Genomic DNA, 21,323 nt, shown 5'->3' on the forward strand with positions numbered 1-21,323 from the left:
TGAAAGTATTTACAGAAAATATATACGATTGCAGTTTGCTAAAACTCTTGTTATAACAGATGTATAAATGCAGAGTGTTCAAAGTAAACATGGAATTCGATCGAACTATTATTTGATTAATACATTTTTATATGCACAACCAAATGTATTCTTTTTTTTCAATCTCCTACCTACTTTTTGAATTATATGAAAATGAAAACCCATAAAGTGTACGATTGAAATTTAATAGAAATAACAGAATAATATAACATATATATGTTTGTGTTTAACCTTGTCTGGTACATAAGTTATAACAGTATTTTGTGGACTGCCTAGATATATATTATGTATACTTATAAGTAATAAATTATTATCTTCCTAATGAATAAAGATGTGTATTATGTAATTTTTAGTATAAGATATAAGTATAGTTGATAAATATGGTTTTTGACAAGCCCGGGCTTTAACGAGTTAAAAAGTTAAAGTTATGTTGATTTTAACTTAACTTTTTTAAACTTAATCCTCAATGACTCACTGATTTTTATTAATAAATAATAAGTTACTTTTAATTAAACCCAAGTTACGTTAACTTATAAATAATCCTGTAAATAATTAAATAATAAACATAATAACATTATTTTTTATGATGCAAATTACATAAACATATAGGTAGTTTTCATTATTTTAAACCATATTGCTGACTATTTATGTGTTTTTTAATACATTATAATAATAAGTATTAATTGTATAAGTTTCCAAATAACTTTTAACGTGGTTAGCTGAAAAATAAAAAAAATGGGATAACTATTAACAAATAACTTTTTACAATATTTTCTATTAACTTTACCCGATTAAAAATTATCAGAACTCGCGCTGCAGGTTTGGTTTTTGGGCTGAACAGTATATTTAGACTAAAAAAAATCAAAAAAATTAACAGTATAATAACTGATGACGTATGGTATAATAACTGATTATAATAGTCTTTCGAGCGCAGGGCCATAATTTAAACTGCAGCAGATGACAAATAATTGACCTTATTAACTGTAAACGAGTGTGTAGTAACTAGTAACATAACAGTGTGCATAGAAGTCGGCAATAGTACCGTGTGCCAAAGAATCTGTTTGTGTTCAGCTATGTATTCTAACATATGTACAAAAAAAACCTTATGCAAATTAACGTACAAAAAGTAACAAAAAAATATGAATAAAATTGTCAAAATATTGAAACCGTACACGTACAATACAAATTTTATATATAATTATAAATTCGTACATTTTACAGTATAGGTGTACCTACGCATAGTGTTTACGAATAAAGCATGTTCTGAAATATATATAGTTACGTTTAAATATTATTGTATAATACTTGAGGTAAGTTAAAATTAATTTTGCTTATAGTTTTAAATCAAAAATATTATATTTTGTTTTTAATCAAATTTTTTCGTTCACTTAAGTTTTTTAACAATCGTGAAGTAAACTAAAGTTGATTGTACCTACAAAGTGTTACACAATGATATTTCTATATTTTTTGTTTTGAACAACATAATATTCGGTTTAATAATAATTTAGTCCTACGTCGATTATATTGCACAATATTAATAACAGCCATAAGTCATAACAAATTGTATTATGACTGTTATGCCATTTTTAATTTTTAAAAAATCTACACTCTGACGTTTAGGGATACTGAGGTTGATAAAACAGGAGTAAAATCAGAGAATAATTTTGTATTTAAAACTTCGTATCTGCCTATACGAGTGTTATGGGATTCGTAAGCACAAACCGTGTTTTGTATGATTTGAGTTTTATTTTATAGTGTTTGGTCACAGTAGTATTTGCATCACATCCGCGCATGTTAAAATAATATAATTTAATATAATTGGAGGGTATTTCAGTGCCTATTTAGATGCAGCTAATATTATGAATTATGATGCCCCGCGTACGATGTGATTGTGAGATCGTCTAGTTTATCCCAATATACGATTCTTGAAAAAAATTGTTTATTATTATTATTTCCTATGAGGGACGACGACGAGGGAATTGAAAATTTTAATGGTGAGCAGGGACCGTTGCGCCTGCAGCAGAGCACCAGCAGCAGTGCGCATAATATATATAATACTATAACAGGATGCCGTTCGTTAAAGGGCGAATGCTTCCAAATTAATATTAAATAACACGTTGTACGTTACTTACACACACACGCACACACACAATATATTATACATGTAGTACGGTGAAGGTTTCATATATTATTATTATATGACGTGAATCATGTGTGGATGCCGGTGTCCATGGTGCGGGTCCACTTAACGGGCAATTCACAGCAATAATAAACGTTTGTGAATAGCATCTCATTTATCCGTCATAATATATTATTATTATTATTGTAACGTCTGCCGGTTTCCTCTTTATATATTATTATTATTATTATTATATTTTGATTTTTTTTTTATTATTATTCCATTAAAGTATATTAGGTACCTATATCATATCATGTTATAATTCATGTTATATGGTTTGTAAACGCGACGATAATAAAGTCTATTACGATTAACCTAACGAAAATCTACTACCGATTATCAATTATTATCAATCATAAATCTTTTCGTGCAATAATCAATACCTATCGTCTACCTATTAAAATTGCATAATTACATAAATAGATGCAATACAATATGAATCACTTTTCAAACTTTTATGGGCGATTAAAATTTATAATATTAATTGACTACCAAGCCTATTATACATATACCTACTAAACGTCTAAACGAAGATAATGTTTTCAAGCTCGTTGTTTATAATGTAGGAGATATACATCTGTACACGTATATAATATTATTATCACTGCGCCTAAAGTCCAGATGTTGTCGTACATTATTTCCTTCCAAATAAAACTATTGCAATAATCGATTAATGCATAGGATTATTAATTATTAAAATGTATTTTTACTTTTATCTATAGGTACCTACTATAGCTAATTTCATTGGAATCGATACGTAATTTTACAGTTTAAAATATTATGCTATATAGGTACTGAACTAACTCGATTGTGCTAGGTGGTGCTAACCTACATGAAAAATTAATTTGTTTCACTTACTGTAGTATTTATCAATTAAACAAAATGTTATTACCCAACTCAAATAAACATTTGTATTTTAAATAATTATTTTTTGGAATTTTGTCAGAAACATCAAGTTTTACAATACCAACCTTTATAATATAATGTATGGTTAATGCATAATTAATAATAATATTATTGCTAGATTAGGCTAAGACTCAATGTAAGTATATTTTTTAAAATATCGTAGAAAACTTTATTTTATAAGAATAAAAATGTTGAAATCACTGTATATAGGACTTATAAACAATATAATAATTAACTTATAAACGTTAATGAGCGTATAATATCTATTATATAATTATAATATGTGTATCTACCACAATAAATGAGTTATGCGTTCAAATGTATTAGTCATACTTATACTCATAAATAAAAATGTACCTATGACTAGTGTTGTGCGATATTTGAATAATTTTATAAATTATAAATGAAACTACAATGACGCTGATTGTACATATTTTTAACGAATTAATTTTTGTAGCAAATACATATTATGGAAGAATGTATACATGTACATTGTACATAGTTAAAAGTGATAACTTTTGATATTGGTTATAATTTTCTTAAAATAATAAAAATAATCAGTTTGATTAAATATTTGGTTTTTAGTAGGGCAATATATAGCCAATAAGCAAGCTCATAATAGTCATAATATATGTATATATATATGCACAACCTATCTACAACTAAAAATTGAATCCTAAAATATTTGACATAATATAGGTATTAATAATTTACAAGCAAGTATATTTTATATGACTTTCATTCATTTTACTTATATACTATAAACAAATATATATTTTTTTAAATTTCAAAACTGAACTACCTATGTATGTATAAATATAATACATAGTATAAAGGTATAGTAGCGGTAATCTCGAGATTAATTTTAACTTAATAAATTAAAATATAAAAAAATATATAATAGAGGTAAATCGGGTGGTAAAAATATTACTATATACAATATTAAATTGATATTATATTATGCTCACCGTGTAATAATTTCGTTGTTTTCACGAACACTGCTTGATTAATAGTGGTCGAAAAAATGAATACCGCTGTAAATAGTGAACGAAAAATATGCATAATACACAATATATGTAGGTATATATATCCTCGCACCGGTGTTAGGTATTTCTAATATTTCATAGATAGGTGTACTACACACGAATGCAACGTTATATATTATTATTCCCTACGGTTTGAGGAAATGGGTGTGCTATCCGTGAGACAGTGAACAGCCGAATGCGTTCCATTCGATTTCTACTGTATAGAAGAAAAAAAAAAGAACTAAACAATATGTCACTAATTAACAGCTGTGACAGGTACACACTATTATATTGTAAAGGTGCTATATAGGTACATATAAATGTGCGTGTACGGTGTGTCGGTGTAGGTACCTACCTATATACCTATACGGTACAGATGACATTTAACAATACCTAAACACCGCCGCCGCCACACACACGGCATAATGTTATATTATTATGTTGATGACGATGATAATAATGACGATGACGATGACGGCGGCGGCGGCGGCGACGACGACGACTTCGACGACGATAATATTATTTTTATAAAATAATTTGTAATAGCTACACATACGTTATGTATATCCTATGTATAGATGCTGAAAATATTTTAAGAATATAAAACGTATATGTCCGCACGAAAACTGCAGGCTACACAGAAAAATTGAAGATGTCGCACATGCACATGAAAAAAAAATTAAAAAATTGTGAGTTATTGGTAAAAGTGTAAATGTATTTATGATCCATGTGTGACCCTCAAACAGAATTCAAAAAGACATGAGTTGGGTACCAAGTAATACTGAGTTACATATTGTGGACCCTGTTTTCGTGGACGTACGCGATGTATATATGTGGTACCTAGGTAACTATTTCAAACGACAGATAAAGTCTCAAATTCGAAAAGACCTTCTAGTTTGAATAAAGTATTCGTCTTAGGTTTAACGAATTGCTAGCCAATTTTACTTACCTACCTACCTAAATTTAAGAAAAAACTCAAATATGTAGATTTAACGAATAATAATAATAATAATAATAATAATGTACATTATACACAATTATTATAATTATTGTTATTATAATATAATATATTGTTATCATTGATCTTATATAAAATAATATATTATAACAATAATTCGTTTCTGTAGTTGGCGGTTCGAACCTATTGTCTGCTCGGTTGCAAAACGATACATTTTTTTTGTGCAATATTTCAGTAGTTGGTACCTATAACATAACCGCATATAGCTGTATATTCGCTAACTCACTCGTACGTGATGAGTGATCATAATATAGCAGCTATGAAGAATAAATATTTTTTTATGACTATTATAACTATCGTCTATCTGTTTACCTATTATACAATTATAGATAAAATGAGAACAAATGAATGTAATAAAACGCTGTGGAGTGTGGATGATGTGTATATATATATATATATTATACACGTCATGTTTATATCGATCAGTATACGACAGTGCATAGTTGAGTAAAAATATATTAAAATTTCAAACGCTAAATCATTCAGACGAAACTTGTGGTACTCTACCTATTATATTATTATACTTATATTGTGTTTACTAATAAAAGTTCATATTTATTACTAAGGTAAGAAACTTTTTATTTTTGTTCAACAGCAGTAGGTACATGATATATAATATATACTATAGCCTATAGGTAGATTACCAACAATAGATATTCATTATAATCTTACATTTTTACACGATATAAAGATAATAATATGGTACTAATGTGACATTTTAATTACAATTTCTTATGGAATATCATTTAAATCTATTGAAAAAATAATAATATGTTTTTAATATTTAACATTTTTCAAGCACTTGAATATCTAAAGGGGTTTTTTTTGTAAAAATTGCCAGTCTCGATGAGGAAATGACGCACAAAATGTATAGTATAGTATAGTTGCAGAAATGTAGTAGACGTTTTATTAAACTTGGAGTGTATATCTTTTAAGTATTATTGTTTCATTTTTTACTTTAATTTTTCATCGGTATAACTACAATAACAAACATATTTTATAGGTTTCTTAAGCATCAAAAAATGATTCAATAATTAAAAAAATAAAATGTACACCACATATAGTTTTACAATATTATAATTTCATCAGTATTTTCTTAGGCGGCGAACGCGTGAACTAGATTTAAGCAGGTGTTAAAAATGTGTTTTTCATTTGTTAAGAATATGTACGTTAATATTATTGGGAAAAAATACAACATTTATTACATTTAAAAAAACATAATTGACATGAAAAATAACATATTATATTATGCTGTTCAAATAAATTATTATTGTTCACCGATGTTTGATTTATTAAACGTCATCGAACAAATAAATATTTGTAGGAGTTATAGGTATCTTATATACCTACTTGTGCCTAAATTTTCATATTTTTCTTTGTTAGAAAAGAACTTGACAACAACTGGTTTATTTCTTTAAATATGCACATATAAAAAATAAATAAAAAACATTAATATGCATATACTTTTTGTGGCATTGCAAACGTTTCAGATGTATTATACAGCCAAAAGTGAAATATATATACCTATAATATAATTATTACTCAAAGGGAAAGAATATTCATGACTGGGCGAACAACGTGTCCTGGCATTTATGTCAATGCTTAATGAACCCGATGGTATGCGTTAGGGGACAAAAAATACATACACACATATGTATATTATTATTATGCATGTTTTTTCCCATAACGTAGTTATACACTATGAAGTTATAATAGATGGGACGTATAACTATACTTCAATTCGAATTATTTAATAAAATAATAAAACATTAAAATGTATACGTCATATAAAACGTGTAAAATGTAGGTTAGGTAAATACTAATCAGAACAAGTTTATAATAGGGAAATTATTGAGACATGATATTTTCAATTTTTTCCATCACAAATTTTAGGGCCCCAAACGTTTTGCATCATGATTCATGAGAAAAAGAGATACCTAGGTACAAGGTACATAGCCAGGTGGTTATAACTTATAACTTATAATATGTTGAAAAAAAACTATGCTATAAAGAAGTTAATCTCCGGAGTTAAAAGCATTTAGAAGACGAAAAGTTTTGTACAAATAAAAAGATAATATTTATAAGATTAATTAAATTAAACATCGTTAAGGTCGCAATAACAATAACAATAATAATAATAATGTGTATTGAGTTTAAACGTAGTACCCTTGCCATGAAAAATCTTTTGTGAAAGATACAATTTATAGTACCAACTACCAATATTGAGGTAAATTATAGGTTATGTCCACGTACAATCTACCTATACTTCAGCAGTAACTCAACGAACATTTTTAAGACATTGAATTTACCAACAAGTCAGCTGTTTTGCAATTCATCGATAGTGTCAATTTTTATAATAACAGAAATGTTGAAAATGTTGTATATAATAGTATATGTATACCTAACTATAAATAACAATTAAGGCTTATTTGGTTTTAAAACTACAAGTTTGGATCAATCGATGCAAAGTATAAACTTGTTGAAGAACACAAATTAGTGTTTACAACTTTAAACTAGTACCTACCGACATGACATTTTAAAAATCGTATTGTTTATATAAATTGATTTAGTTCTTTCTGACAAGGTCAACTGCAACAGTCCTCCAAACTCACAGTAATAACGATCGAAGAAGAATCATCATAAAAAATCCACAGCAAACATCTTATGAATATCTTAGCTTTGAAAAAATCAAAGGAGATTGTGTTTAATTTTTGCTGCATCAAGTTTTAATGTGATATTTTCTATTTAAGATTTTAATATTATGTTAAAAATAGGGAAAAGAAGTACCGCTCTGCATTCTGCAGTAGATGTCGAGTGTACCTGTCGTCATGGAGTAAGTCACTAAAGTAATGTAGGTACCTGCTACATAATATGTGTTAAATTTGAATTCAACGAAAAACGATTCTGAGCGAACTAGAGAAGACGGTCTGACTGACAGTATATACTATAAGTGCCTATCTATATTTTATTATTTAGGTTTTAATTATTTTGCTCTTAGAGTAATTTATTTTACAATTAAAAATCGGTAAAATTAATTAATTTTTGACGAAAACTTTGCATTTAAAAATAGCATTGTGTGTACATAATATGATATAGTAAAAAAGGTACGTTAAACGTTTCAAGTACCCACGACTAATACTTTTAAATTATAACCATGAAGTTCCACCAATGGATAGCCACTTCACACAAGGCCCTCGTCTGAAATTTTGTTAATTTAATTTAATTTTTCCTAATATTTTGTATGAATTTAAAACATCGTTCAATTTGGTGCTTATTGTAAACATGTTCCTTTACAATTTTAAATATTGTACAATCACCAAATTAAAAAAAAAATAAAAACAATAAAATACTGTGTTTTTATATACCTATACTTATTTATATTGTAATTAAATATTTTTTTAGATTTTGGTTCAAATATGAACTACTCATAATACTCTTGTATTAAATTGATAAGCTTTTGACGGAGTGAAATTTTTGATCGATGTACAATATACATATTACATATAATATAATAAATACATAAATAAAGACGTCAAATGTTGAAATGTTTATGAATAACTCAAAAAAGTCAAAATATTTTGAAAATTATACCTATATGAAAACATTTAAACATTTGGTGAAAAGTAAGTAGCTATATATAGGGTTATTAGATTTTTAGTTAGGTACTATAAACAAGAATATCGATTTTTTCGAGAACTAGTTTTACGGAAAAATGAATGTTTTACCAATTATTAAGCAAAGTACGTACTTGAAATTTTTACTTTTAGCACCTACCCCCCCCCCTAATTGTACTAACTAAATTCCCTTTTCTATCAGAAAAGTTATTGAAGTTGAAAATCAAAACGAAAGTATTTCAATAATTAAACATAACTATTATTTACCTAGGTATCTTATAATAAGACATGTGAGTGATATTATAATGTTAAATGTCTAAATGTTAATAGGTATAATTATTTATTATTAATAAATATTCTTATAAGTTATACATTCATGTAGATATCTGAAGTTCTGTTGCTGAATAGTCAATTCTTCGAGGCATTCGTCACTTTCGTGTAACTGTTGTCAATATTATACTGTAATCATAATTTATGTCTACAAATTGTAGTACTTACATTTCAACGAAAAAAAAAGAATACAAATGCCTAATTATATAAAAATGATAAATTATGTTGCATATAATATATATTATGCGACAGTATATTATGTGAGAATGTGAGATAGTAACCTGCAATAGGTCCTGGATTTAAATGTCTTAAAAACACTCAAATTAATAATATGCTTTAAAAACTAAGCAAAGATGACTTTTCAACGCAGTACAATATTTATATTTATAATATTAATATATAATGACCTGCTCATTAATTGTATAGGCACACCACCATGCAAGCGATAGGAAAACGGCGGTTTGCCTTTCAGTATTATTAACACATCTTCTTTGAGTTAACTAAATAATATTAACAATAATACAAAAACAACATATTGTACCGAACGTAGGCACGCACAGTAAATAATCAGCCATCGGGTATAATATACTGGAAATAAATTCGATCGCGATGTATGTGAAGTATGTCTAATTAGTTGCTATTTGTTTGAGTAAGACACCACATCCGATACGGTGCAACCACCCATCCACTGTTTATTGGTTCCCAAATGGTTCCCGTCGAAAAAGTTCTGATGAATACGTAAATATGAGTACATTTCCAAACGTTTCCGGTATTTGACAGAGAAAATTCTTCATAGTTTACTTTCCGTATAAAATTTTAAAAAAACACCAATACATTTTTATCACACTTCTTTTGAGACAGTCCTAATTGCAAGGCTGGGCAAGTTAATGATTTTTTTTAACCCAGTTAAGTTAAAATGCATGAATAACAAAAAGTTAAAAGTCAAAAGTCAATTTAATTTTTCTTTTACTCAATCAAGTTAAATTATTTTTTACCAATCCGAAATGTTAGACTTTATTGATTATACCATATACAGTATTTCCATACAAGTTAGATTAGAAAACTATACAATTTTTCCAATCTAACTTTAAACAATTTGAGGAAAATATTTTTTGACATGAAAACGTAACAAAACTGAAATAGTGAAATGCGTTGAAATTAAATACAAAATAAAAAAATGTCACTTTCTTCTAGAATGAAAAATTAATTAGTTAATTTCACTTAAATTAAAAAAGAAATTTAGTGAGTTAACTAATAGTTAAGTTGAAATAAAATCAACTTTTTAACTCGTTAATGTCCAGCCTTGCCTAATAGTACACGTATGTAGTGGGATGGAATTTGTGTTGTCGTTTTGTGCAAAAATAGGAAGTGTTTTTGAAATTGACGTATTTGTAGGTACAGTGAGAACAGTTTGAAAAAAGTTTTTTTTATGAGTGAATGATGAAATACATAAATAAACATACATAATGATAACAATTAATATTTTTTAGTATATAGAGGTAGCCGAGTTCAAATTGTTATTAAAATGCATATATCTTTTTATTTTTCGCCCTTCAATAATAATTGACTCATTCTGTTAATGGGCATGAATATTATGGTCCTAAATTAAGTCCAATAAGCAGCGATATGTATTATTATAAAAAGAATATATTTTCTTGATACATTATGATTTTTTCTTATTTATACTGTAAGCTTGTACAATTAATATAGGAGCTACAAATTATTGAAAATACTTTATGCTTTAAAAATACAAATTAAATTGTCGTATACTCCAAGCAAAGGCTTGACGTATATAAGATACAGCGGATATATTTCGGTTTCAGATCCCCAAACCGTCAAACGAGTAAATTATTGATACCTGCTGTGTGAGCTTATATTAATCAAGGTCCAATAATATTTACACTATACAACTCTAAAGTTACTTTACCCTTGAACAACTGACCACGATAACGAGTATAGTAAGAAAGTAAGACGTAAGTAATACAATGTCTTGCTACCTTTTCGAAAAGTATTATACACCACAAACGTCTCTATACACACAAGTAATAAAATAGTTTTAAATAGTAGTAAAAAAAATAAATAACACTTGGTTAAAAAAATAAATTAAATATAATAAAAATATATCAAAAACAAACAATAAAAGAACACGTAAAAATACTCGTCGTTAGCTACTACAAAGAAAACGAATCGGACTCAAACAGTCCCTCTCCCGTCGCAGAAGTCCCTACAAGTGCAATTTTGATGACTAAACATTTTAATATTTTATAATATTTTTTGTGTACATGCAACAAAATGTTTCCCTTTTGAAATGAATCTATTTTGGTTAAATGGAACAAATTATACAGGCACTTGGAATGCTTAGTCTCAGAGCACCCAACAAATAATGCATTTCGTATTGAAATCCTGACCCTAATCAGTAGTTGAAGAATGATGTACATATTTAAATGAACACATTATATTATATGAAAAAGTTTTAAAAATATTTTTATCCTGGGACATCCACAAAAAACTACTGCCGTCCCCGATGATACTAATATACATATTTAAATAATACGAGTACAATAATAGATAATCTATCTTAACTAGGTAATACAAAACAACTGTTTATTAGATGTATATGGGACAAAAAAAAAATGGTATAGGTATAGCATAATTTAACCAAATTGTGTTTGAATAGATGTCGTAATTTATATTTTTTCGTTCCCGTTTTGTCTATAATACGATATACCTGTGCCGACGAACCTATATCATCTCCGGTCGGAATACATTTTCATACAGGAATTAATTATTTCATCCAATTATAATATAACTATTAGAAATTAACAAATTTATAAACGTTTTGTTCTCGTAAGTGACATTCTTTTAGATATAGTACCTATACATAATAAGTGGTCTGAGGTCGGAGAATCTGACCAAAGAAAATAGGTACCTATTGTAACACGGTTAGTTCTTGAATTCTAACATAATATTTTTAGATTTAAAATAAAAACTACCCCATATAAGTACTATATAATGATAATATGCACATTATTCACATAATATAATTATGCATTATTGTAACAATAAATAGTTAACTTAAATATAATAGTTTAATTAATAACAGGCAGATTGTCAAGCATAGAAAGCGGGCAACCCTAATCATATATCATATAAGCTTGCCCACGGAGGATAACGGGTATCGTACATTATGGCATCCCTTGCAAAGTGTTTTGGTTATAATTTTAATATTCTGACAACAATTTACATGTTAATATTGTTCGAATTTAAATTCTTATTTTCATTGTGTATCATACCCTAGCTTTGAAACATTGATACGAGATATATTTTGTATTAAGAGATATTAAGGATTTATTCAAGTTATTGAGCTAAGTATTTTAGGTTCTGAGCGGAGCAATAAATGTATTGATTAAACAATGATGTTTGTTTTATTATTTATTTATTTAATTAATTTCTTTTCTGTCTTCGCGGTTTGGGGCAATAAAACTGTAAGATTGCTTCGTTTTTCTTCAACAGCAACTTTTCTGAAAGGAAAGTGAATCTAGTTGGTGTGTTCGGGAGATCAAAATTTAAAATTTTCAATAGTTTTCAAAGACGACAAGAAAAACAAACAAAAAATTAAGGAAAACGGAAATTTTTAAGCAAAGCTGTTATCGAAAAAGTCGATTTTGTTTTTTAATATAACTCTAAAAAAAACCCGTAGATACCGTGAAATTTCCACTGAAGTTTATGATAACATTTTCTATACATCATACAATTTTCATATGAAATTTTTCGATTATATTTGTTTTTTTTATACTACTTTTCGCTCCATCAAAAAACTTGTAAATATAGTACTTACAATAGATTCCTAATAAGTTGTTGTTAGTGGAAATTAAAAAAAGTTGAGCGTAAATCCACAATAATTTTTTATGAGAGTTTGAACCTAGAATTTTGAAAACATTCGTAAAAATCACGAAAATTAGCAATTTTTTTTACTAAGAAATTTACAAAAAATTTTCTTTTTATATCTTAGATTTAAAAATTTAATAAAAGATTCCTCAGGTTGTCTACCTTTGTCAAAAAAAAATTTCTACAGGAAAGTAAAATTAAATTGTAATGAGCGTTTAAAGTTGATATTTTTATAACATTGGATAATTCACTCGATATCTTTTGTAGCGATTTTCTTATTTTGTTGTAATTCAAAAAGAAATTACTGTAGACACTTGAAATATACACCATATGTTTATTTTATCAATTATTCATATACTTGATAAATTTTTCAAAATATTTTGACCCGTTTTAAGCTGTTCAAGGAAATTTTCAATTTTCTTTTTTTCTATAAATGCCAATACAATTTTATTGGTTGGGTCCAAAAGCACGAAAATGTAATACAAGAATCTTGATATATTTTTACAATAGCCGTTGAAATATACATACATTTCAATCACTATAAAACTACTGATTCGAACTTTAAATTAGGTTCATCAAGATGTTAAAAAAAATTATCCACTAAATAATTCACCGTAAAAAAGATGGATTCTCATTTAAAAAACCATAGTTTGTATCGCCGCAGGTCACTTCCTTAAGTAGTACACATACAAGTTCAAGAATTTGAATAATTGTCATTGAGTATATTTAAAAATTCTATAATCACAGTTAGAATAAATTCATTATTAAAGGAAAATGAGGGTTAGCACAAAGTATGCTTGGTGAATCACCCTGTACCTATATAGGCATATCTTTCCCATTACACTTTGGTCCGCGATCGACGGGGCCACCTGGCCCCTAAAGTTCCTGCCAGATCACCAACTGATAACTGGTATATAAATTTATTTCGAGAAAAATCAAAGGTAAATCAAAATAATATTTATAAACTATAATATTATATTTTAAAACTGCTATAAAGACTATAAGGTCAGTAACCTAAGTAATTGACGATTTTCCTTCTATTAAATTTAAAAGTACATTTTTGAATACTAGGTAACTTGTGAATGCTAAAAGAATTACCTGGGTACTTTCCCGGATTATTTTATTATTGTATTTAAATTTATATTATAATTAATGTGAAGTGAAAATTAATAGAAATAATAGTAAAATCAATCTAGACTTTTGCTTATCTACCACCACCCTGCTGTTTGCCTGTTTTGTAAAATAATACTTTGCCCAAGTCGTAGGGGCTCCATTATCAGCGGCATCTTCAGGTCAATTCCACGGGGGCGCGAAAAATTATACTCTCAAATACCACTTAGGTAAACAAAAGTTTAAAACCTATATATCTTTGATGTAATATCGTACAAAGGCACCAAAACAATACAATATTTAAAAGTTAAATTTATTCTTTCACTTTCCACATTAGGTACATAAATAATAATAATATGAATAAAATTGAAAAAACAAAATAAAAATTTATATATAAGTAAGTTACCTATATAACAAATTCCAAAACTTTTTTATCGGAAGCAGCAAAACGACAGCAAAACGAGTCTGTACGTATCTATTCCCGATAGATACGAATCAAATTTTTCTTCAGGAAAATGTTAATGATCAAATTATTGAGAACTCTCCAAGGCATACATTGGGTGTATTGAGTGTAAGACATACTTGATACCAATAAATACCGTAATTTGAATATTTGTGCCTGAAAACTTTCTCCAGTATAACATATAAGTATAGACTATACAGAATCATGTGGCACTTACCATAACTCAACACGACTTATTTTTATCCTATTATTTTTTCATTATTTCAGTAGTAGTAAATCAAAGTTGAAAGCGTTAAAACTGTTTGGCACAACAGGTCCTCAAAAGTCAAAGGCTAAGTAAAACTTGTTTTCTTCAAACCAGATTGGTATTCATAAATCGCATAATTAAAGGCTGATGAGAAATTTATAGTTGTTATTATGTACAATTAATGCTGTAGAATTTATATGAAAGTTCCCATTTTATCAACATTAAGGTTCACTAATCAATTAATTTATTAGAATAATAGTATTAATAAATAAAATAAATTCTATAAAATAATGCACATTTGAATAATTAACAATAAAGTTTAATATACTTTAAATAAATACAAAACAGTAATACATATTATAATACACAATACACAATAGAAGTATTTAACCTCTTTCACAAATAATTTCAACAACACTTGGTTCCATTAATACTGGATTTAAACATCTATGAACGGAGCTGCTTAATATTTCGTCCAGAAGCAAATGCACTAAACTGAAATAAATTATGAAAATTACAATTATGAAAGATGAAATCAAAAGTAAATTACTAGTCAAGGTGTTTCATTATAAAAAATTAACTAACAAATTTATTTTTTAGCAATATCGTGTTCAAAAACTAAATTCATTTTAGATTGGGTTGTTGAGAGAAGATGATATTATATGAATTATATTACAATGGTATGAAAAAGATGATAAATAAATAAAATTGTAATAGTTAAAAAACAGCTTCTAATAGATATATCAAACAAAATATTCAAATGCAAATGGGCAATAGGATAGTGTAATTTTGTTCATGTACAGCTTTCATAATTTAAAACATTTAGGTAGTTATAAAACGTTAAATATTCATAAAAGAACTAATCAAATTTGTAAGAACTTAAAAATACATACTTTATACCTACCTAGTTATTTCACTCTTATAATTTAATAAATTACTTTTAAATTCTTTCCTATATACATTAATAAGCAATATTTAAATTGAACGACTTTTAAATTATAAAATAATGATAATGAATATTATAATATCATACTTTTCATCAGAAACAAATCGCCACAAATAAAGCTGTAAATAATGAATATCAACTTGAACCTGTTGAAGTCCATAGCGATTAAATGTTCTTAAACGAACACATTCTAAAAGTGTCTGAAACATTAAAAGTAAAAAATTGAGTACAATTTAGATTATAATTAAGTATACAGAAAATATCCAAACCTTTAGACTTATTTTAATAATGCCTGTTGTAATAGAAACCCTCGAAAATTGAACTGGTGAAAATATGTCTATGCGTTCTGAAAATAGTCTATTGATGGCGGAAAACGTTTGAGTATTTGTAGCTGTTCCACCAGTCGACCATGCTCTTATATGTCTAGACATTTGAGTCCTACGACTCGAATCACTACTTCTGTCTGTTCGCATACCTTCTTCAAATAATTCACCAACCTAAATAATAAAGGGTTATTTCAACAATTAGTATTTACAGAAAAATCTTAACCTCTGTAGGAACAAAATGGAATGAAATTCATAAAAATCACTAAACTAATTTAAATACAATTTAATTCTGCCTTAAAAAGTTCAAAATAAAGCAAACAAATGCCTGTTAATTTAATATAAAACTGTTTTGAATTATTATTTTAGTGAAGAAATGTCGACAAAATAATAAATAATATTAGATATCATATGTTTTTTACTAAAATTATTGTATTGAAATATTAATAATTATAATTCTTAATATTTTTGTTATTTTTTAAATTTTTTATTGACGGTAAGGTATTTTTCATATAGTTCTTCTTATTTTTATTGTGGTAAGCTAATGACATTTGACACATATACTGTTATGTAAAAATTTGATCCTCAAACTTTGCCAATAAAAAGACTACAGTGTAAATATAAATATTTTGACTTGAAATAAATTTAAATATGAGAAAATTTTGCAAATAATGTCAAAGTTTTTAGTTTATCTAGTCAATTCTAGTGTATTTAAAATAAGTAAAATATATTTTATAAAATTAAAATACAGAAAAAACAAATTACAACATAAAAATATATTTATTTATTATTGACTTTGCTATTGAATTTAAACTAGTATATGTAAAGAAAACTAAATTTGATTGGTTCTGTCATTGGATGTATTTATTATAAACAAAAATGACTAAACAACATCCTCTTTGCCATTTATGCAAGTATACTCTGCACAAGTAAGGAGCATGGACCAGTTAACATGGGAAAAACAGTATTTAGACAGCAAACAAGGCATGTTCTTAATGTGTGGGGTGTATATTATATCCATCAGAAGTTCAGTTGTTTTAATTTATTTATTATATACTATAAATGAGAAGTTTTACTTGACTATCGACAGATGTGATTTCTTCAACCACTCGTTTCATAACAGCACGCACTGTTCTTGGTTCTAAACTATGAAGCCAATCGCGGGTTTCAACAGATTTCTTTAACATCTGAAAATTAAAAATCAAAAGTACAGTACAGTAGATAATATCAGTTATTGTTTTGTATTACTCACTTGTGATATGGATAGTCCTTCAACGCGGACATAATAGTTTACAAGATGTTGAGCTGCAGAATGCATATCTGATGCCAACTCAACTTCAGAGCTAAGTTGAGATGAATTCTTGTTTTTGGTTTCAAAATATTTATTTATCTCGTACGTTTCATCAACCAATTTTAACTAAAAATAAATTAATAATATATATTAAATAGTAAATACTATCATTGATTATTTATTCTTAGGACTCTATTTTAGCTTACCAAATGACCGACACCAGAAATTTGATACTCGAGACACATTTTTGTCATAATCAGGAAAAGAAAAGCGGGTGGACAAGGTATGCATATTGTATAAGAGCGAGCTGCTGAGGATAAATAATGTAAAAATCCCACAACAAGACCTTCACGTACATAATCAACACTAATAGATTTTCGAAGAGCATTATTGGTTGAAAACGATACTTTTGGTTCTAAAAATGCCTAAACAAAATATAATATATCTATAGAAATAATATGATTAAATCAATGATGAAGAAATAATAACTGAAATTTGATAGATTCGTTTCTATATTAAATTTCAATATATAATAATAATTATTATTTGACTTACAGAAATATCTTGTAAAATTCCTTTAATTTTTTCTATTACATCTGATGTTAATGATGCCAAAGATTCAGTAGCAAAACCGTTATCGTTCAATTTTTGTAAAGATACTAGTGACTGACGTACAGTTGCTAGTTTATCATGGAAATGTGCTTTTAACATATCTAAGTGTAGCTTAGTCTGACGACGGGCAGCTGAAGAAATAATCTCCATGACATTCCTATGAATATTACTCATATTATTAACAATCATACACAATACTATTTTTTTTCATGGATTTAAGTACATACAATGTAAAATCTTTGTAGGAAAATAATTTTCCAATTGCTTGAATTTTTCTATAAAATCTGTCCAGAGCTCTAACTAGGATTGCTGTGTCGCTTGTATTTCTATCAATATAACACTGAACTATTTCCAAGTATCGAATCATATTATCTTCAACAAATATATTTAACTGATTTATACTGATTTCTGTCTCTTCATTTTCATCACTGAAAAACAACAAAAATTAATAAATAAATCAAAATTATCATTTTCATATAATGTTTTACTTTTTTGATAGATTTTCAACAAACATATCATTGAAAGATGCGATTACCAGGCACAATTGACTAAGAAAAGTGTCACTTCCTAAATCAATAAATTCAATCATATCCTATGAAAATAATCAAATATATAAGTAAATCACATACCATAAGCTATTAAGTTTGTTTATTCAATGATTATATTATTATTATTTTAATAGCATTCACAATTACTTGTGTTAAGACTTAACATTATATTCCAAGGTTTTAGTTCAATAACTTGGAAGATAACATGTACAGGATAGGTTAAAAATTGATCAGATATAGATAGAACAGGATAAAATAACAAAGTTATAGGCACTTATTTAACTTCATAAAATTGTAAGAAAGCAATGGTATAAAATTTAAGTATTTTTTAATATATTGTGACATCTTGGTACTAGTATGTACTCTATTATATTTTTTAAACATCTAGTCAATGGCAGTAGAACCAAAACATAAATGTTATTAAATATTTGAATAATACAATTAAAAACTATAAGAGTTATAACTAAATTTACTTGATTTATATCATCAACTTGCGATTTAAGTACATGCAATGATTCCATTAGACGATTATTTGAGTGCAGCAAAAATTCTTTGCATAATGATAGAACTGGCTCATCGAGTTGAAGTAAAAGATTAACAGATTTAGTTAATTCTTTACCAGTAATCTAGAACATAAGAGGCCATTTCAGTAAAATCAAGCTCCTAAAATATTAAATATAAATCATGAATAGTTACATCTTTATCTCTTAAATGGCTGTATAAAATTGTCTTAAGTTCATTCACTATTTTGTTACAATCATTAAGTATTCCCTTTAACGATTCTTGATTACCATATTGAGTTAAGACTCGTTGAGCATGTAAATATTCTTGAACAACCTAACAAAAAAATTATATTAAAATTACATATTTTTTTTGTAATAAATAACCAGTTTATTTATATGAATGAATAATTTAAATAAATACATTATTCTACCTGTTCATAATCTCCTTTTATTAAATGTTTATTTAATGTTGTTGGAAGCGTGTAAACAAATTGCAAACGTTTTAATAATGTATGGGTCTCTGAAAGTTTTGATATTTCATCTCTATTGGCCTAAATGTATGAAAATACATACATCATTATTCAAAGAATAAGGGTTATTATTCTACAAAATGTTCACTTACATGCAAAGATGATGTAATTATTTCTGATGTACTAGTAATCTCATCCATTTTAAATAGGAGCGATTCCATTTCTTCTTCTAAACTTTTAAAATCATTTTTCATCTATAGCAAAAATAAAAATTAAGAAACTAAAACCATTCTGGTATTTTATTATGTAATGAATGATATATTTTATTCTTGATTTAATATCTTACTTTTCCAATTGTATCGGTAGCCAAAATAAATTTGTTGTAATTTTCATATACTAAAGTTTGCATATCAGAATGCAAAGATTGAATATCTTGATGTACTTCTCTTTCATGATCTATTACTTGTTTTAAATTTGACTCCTACATAATATTATGAATTAATATATTTATTACTCATAAAACAATTTATATTGATCAACTAAAATTCTAAGAAGTCTGGATTTGAAGGATACATTAAAGCAGTTAAAACACTATTGCCTTTTCTAGCTTAAAATTAAAAATGATTAAATAACTGAAACAATAATTGTATAGTTAATCAAGTATAATTTTTAAAACAAATTAGTTGGTTTTTGTTGTCAAATGAAATTGTTGAAGAATCAGTAGAAATACATTAATGAGAAATGATTTTACAATAGATTTGACTTTTTTTACCTTAAGTACTTTTTTGACATACAACTCTGCATTGAAACATGCACCGTTAATGTCATAAGGACTTCCTGGTTTAATATCCATTTTAGAACATATATATTATAATAATGAATATAATTTATTGTTTTCCGATGTGCATAAACAAAACTTCTTTAGAAAAAATTTACTAAACTTTATTAATTTAGTAGTTACTAGCACGAATTAAGATATACTTATATACAATATCTTAATTCGTGGTTACTAGCTATCCACTATCGTAACCACAGAATACAGATATCCATCAACTTACTATCAGTTCTCACCTCGATTAAAGATAGTACTATCTTAAATCGTGCTGGATACCCATAGAGTACAACTTACTACCCAACGATCCATGATAAGGAGTTCCAAGACTGACGTTCCAAAAGTATACTAGCGCTGCAAGTGAATTAAATTCTATACTACTAGATTGACTATTTAAAAATATATATAATAGAAAGATATAATGTTATGATTTTGTTAAATGATTATTTTAAAGAATTTAAGCATTCATTTAATTAATTAAATTTGTAGTATTAACAGATTTTAAGTTACATTATTTTATAAAATTTATTACCACTAATATGATAACAAGCGCTAGGTGTAGTTTGCAACAACTCTGTTCTAGCCATAGATAATAAATTCTTTATTATCTATATATTATCCGGTTCTAGCAAGTCAGTTCGGGTCATGAACTAAGATATACAGGACTAAGATATATACTAAGGTATATCTAAGTTCATGGTTCGGGTCCAAGAAAAATAGGTGCTTATATAGGTCATATAATACGACTAACAAGTTAATATAAGTAACCCAGAAAACACAAAATATCGTAAATTGATATACGATCATTAAACGTTATAGTTTATTTTCATATATTTTACGTATTACGTATTTACGTTTATACCTAATATTAATTAATATTTAATAATATTATATTATTATAATGAACATTGCCGTTATGGACGATTTCAATAATATTGAATTCCAGGAATAGCTTATAGCATTCTATGGTTTTAATTTA

The 21,323-nt window shown here is 26.9% G+C and overlaps 1 protein-coding gene across 2 annotated transcripts; it reads right to left on the reverse strand.

Moving 5' to 3' along the window:
- Positions 1 to 15,122: 15,122 nt before the first annotated feature.
- Positions 15,123 to 20,643, reverse strand: LOC111031032 (vacuolar protein sorting-associated protein 51 homolog). Of its 2 annotated transcripts, XM_022310820.1 has the most exons (16): positions 20,518 to 20,643; positions 20,285 to 20,457; positions 19,859 to 19,993; positions 19,665 to 19,766; positions 19,474 to 19,593; positions 19,236 to 19,376; positions 19,013 to 19,165; positions 18,480 to 18,583; positions 18,219 to 18,419; positions 17,935 to 18,148; positions 17,586 to 17,804; positions 17,341 to 17,505; positions 17,165 to 17,275; positions 16,035 to 16,262; positions 15,853 to 15,965; positions 15,206 to 15,314 (listed from the first exon to the last, which is right to left on the reverse strand). In XM_022310820.1, exons 2-16 carry the CDS (start codon positions 20,363 to 20,365, stop codon positions 15,206 to 15,208), a joined length of 2,196 nt encoding a protein of 731 aa, XP_022166512.1. In that variant the 5' UTR covers positions 20,366 to 20,457; positions 20,518 to 20,643. The 2 variants fall into 2 exon arrangements, with proteins under 2 accessions (XP_022166513.1, XP_022166512.1); XM_022310821.1 differs by having other exon boundaries at positions 15,123 to 15,314; positions 20,285 to 20,642.
- Positions 20,644 to 21,323: the final 680 nt, after the last annotated feature.

The sequence above is a fragment of the Myzus persicae genome, unplaced genomic scaffold (genome assembly GCF_001856785.1).
Source record: "Myzus persicae strain clone G006 unplaced genomic scaffold, MPER_G0061.0, whole genome shotgun sequence".
Classification (NCBI taxonomy): domain Eukaryota; kingdom Metazoa; phylum Arthropoda; class Insecta; order Hemiptera; family Aphididae; genus Myzus; species Myzus persicae.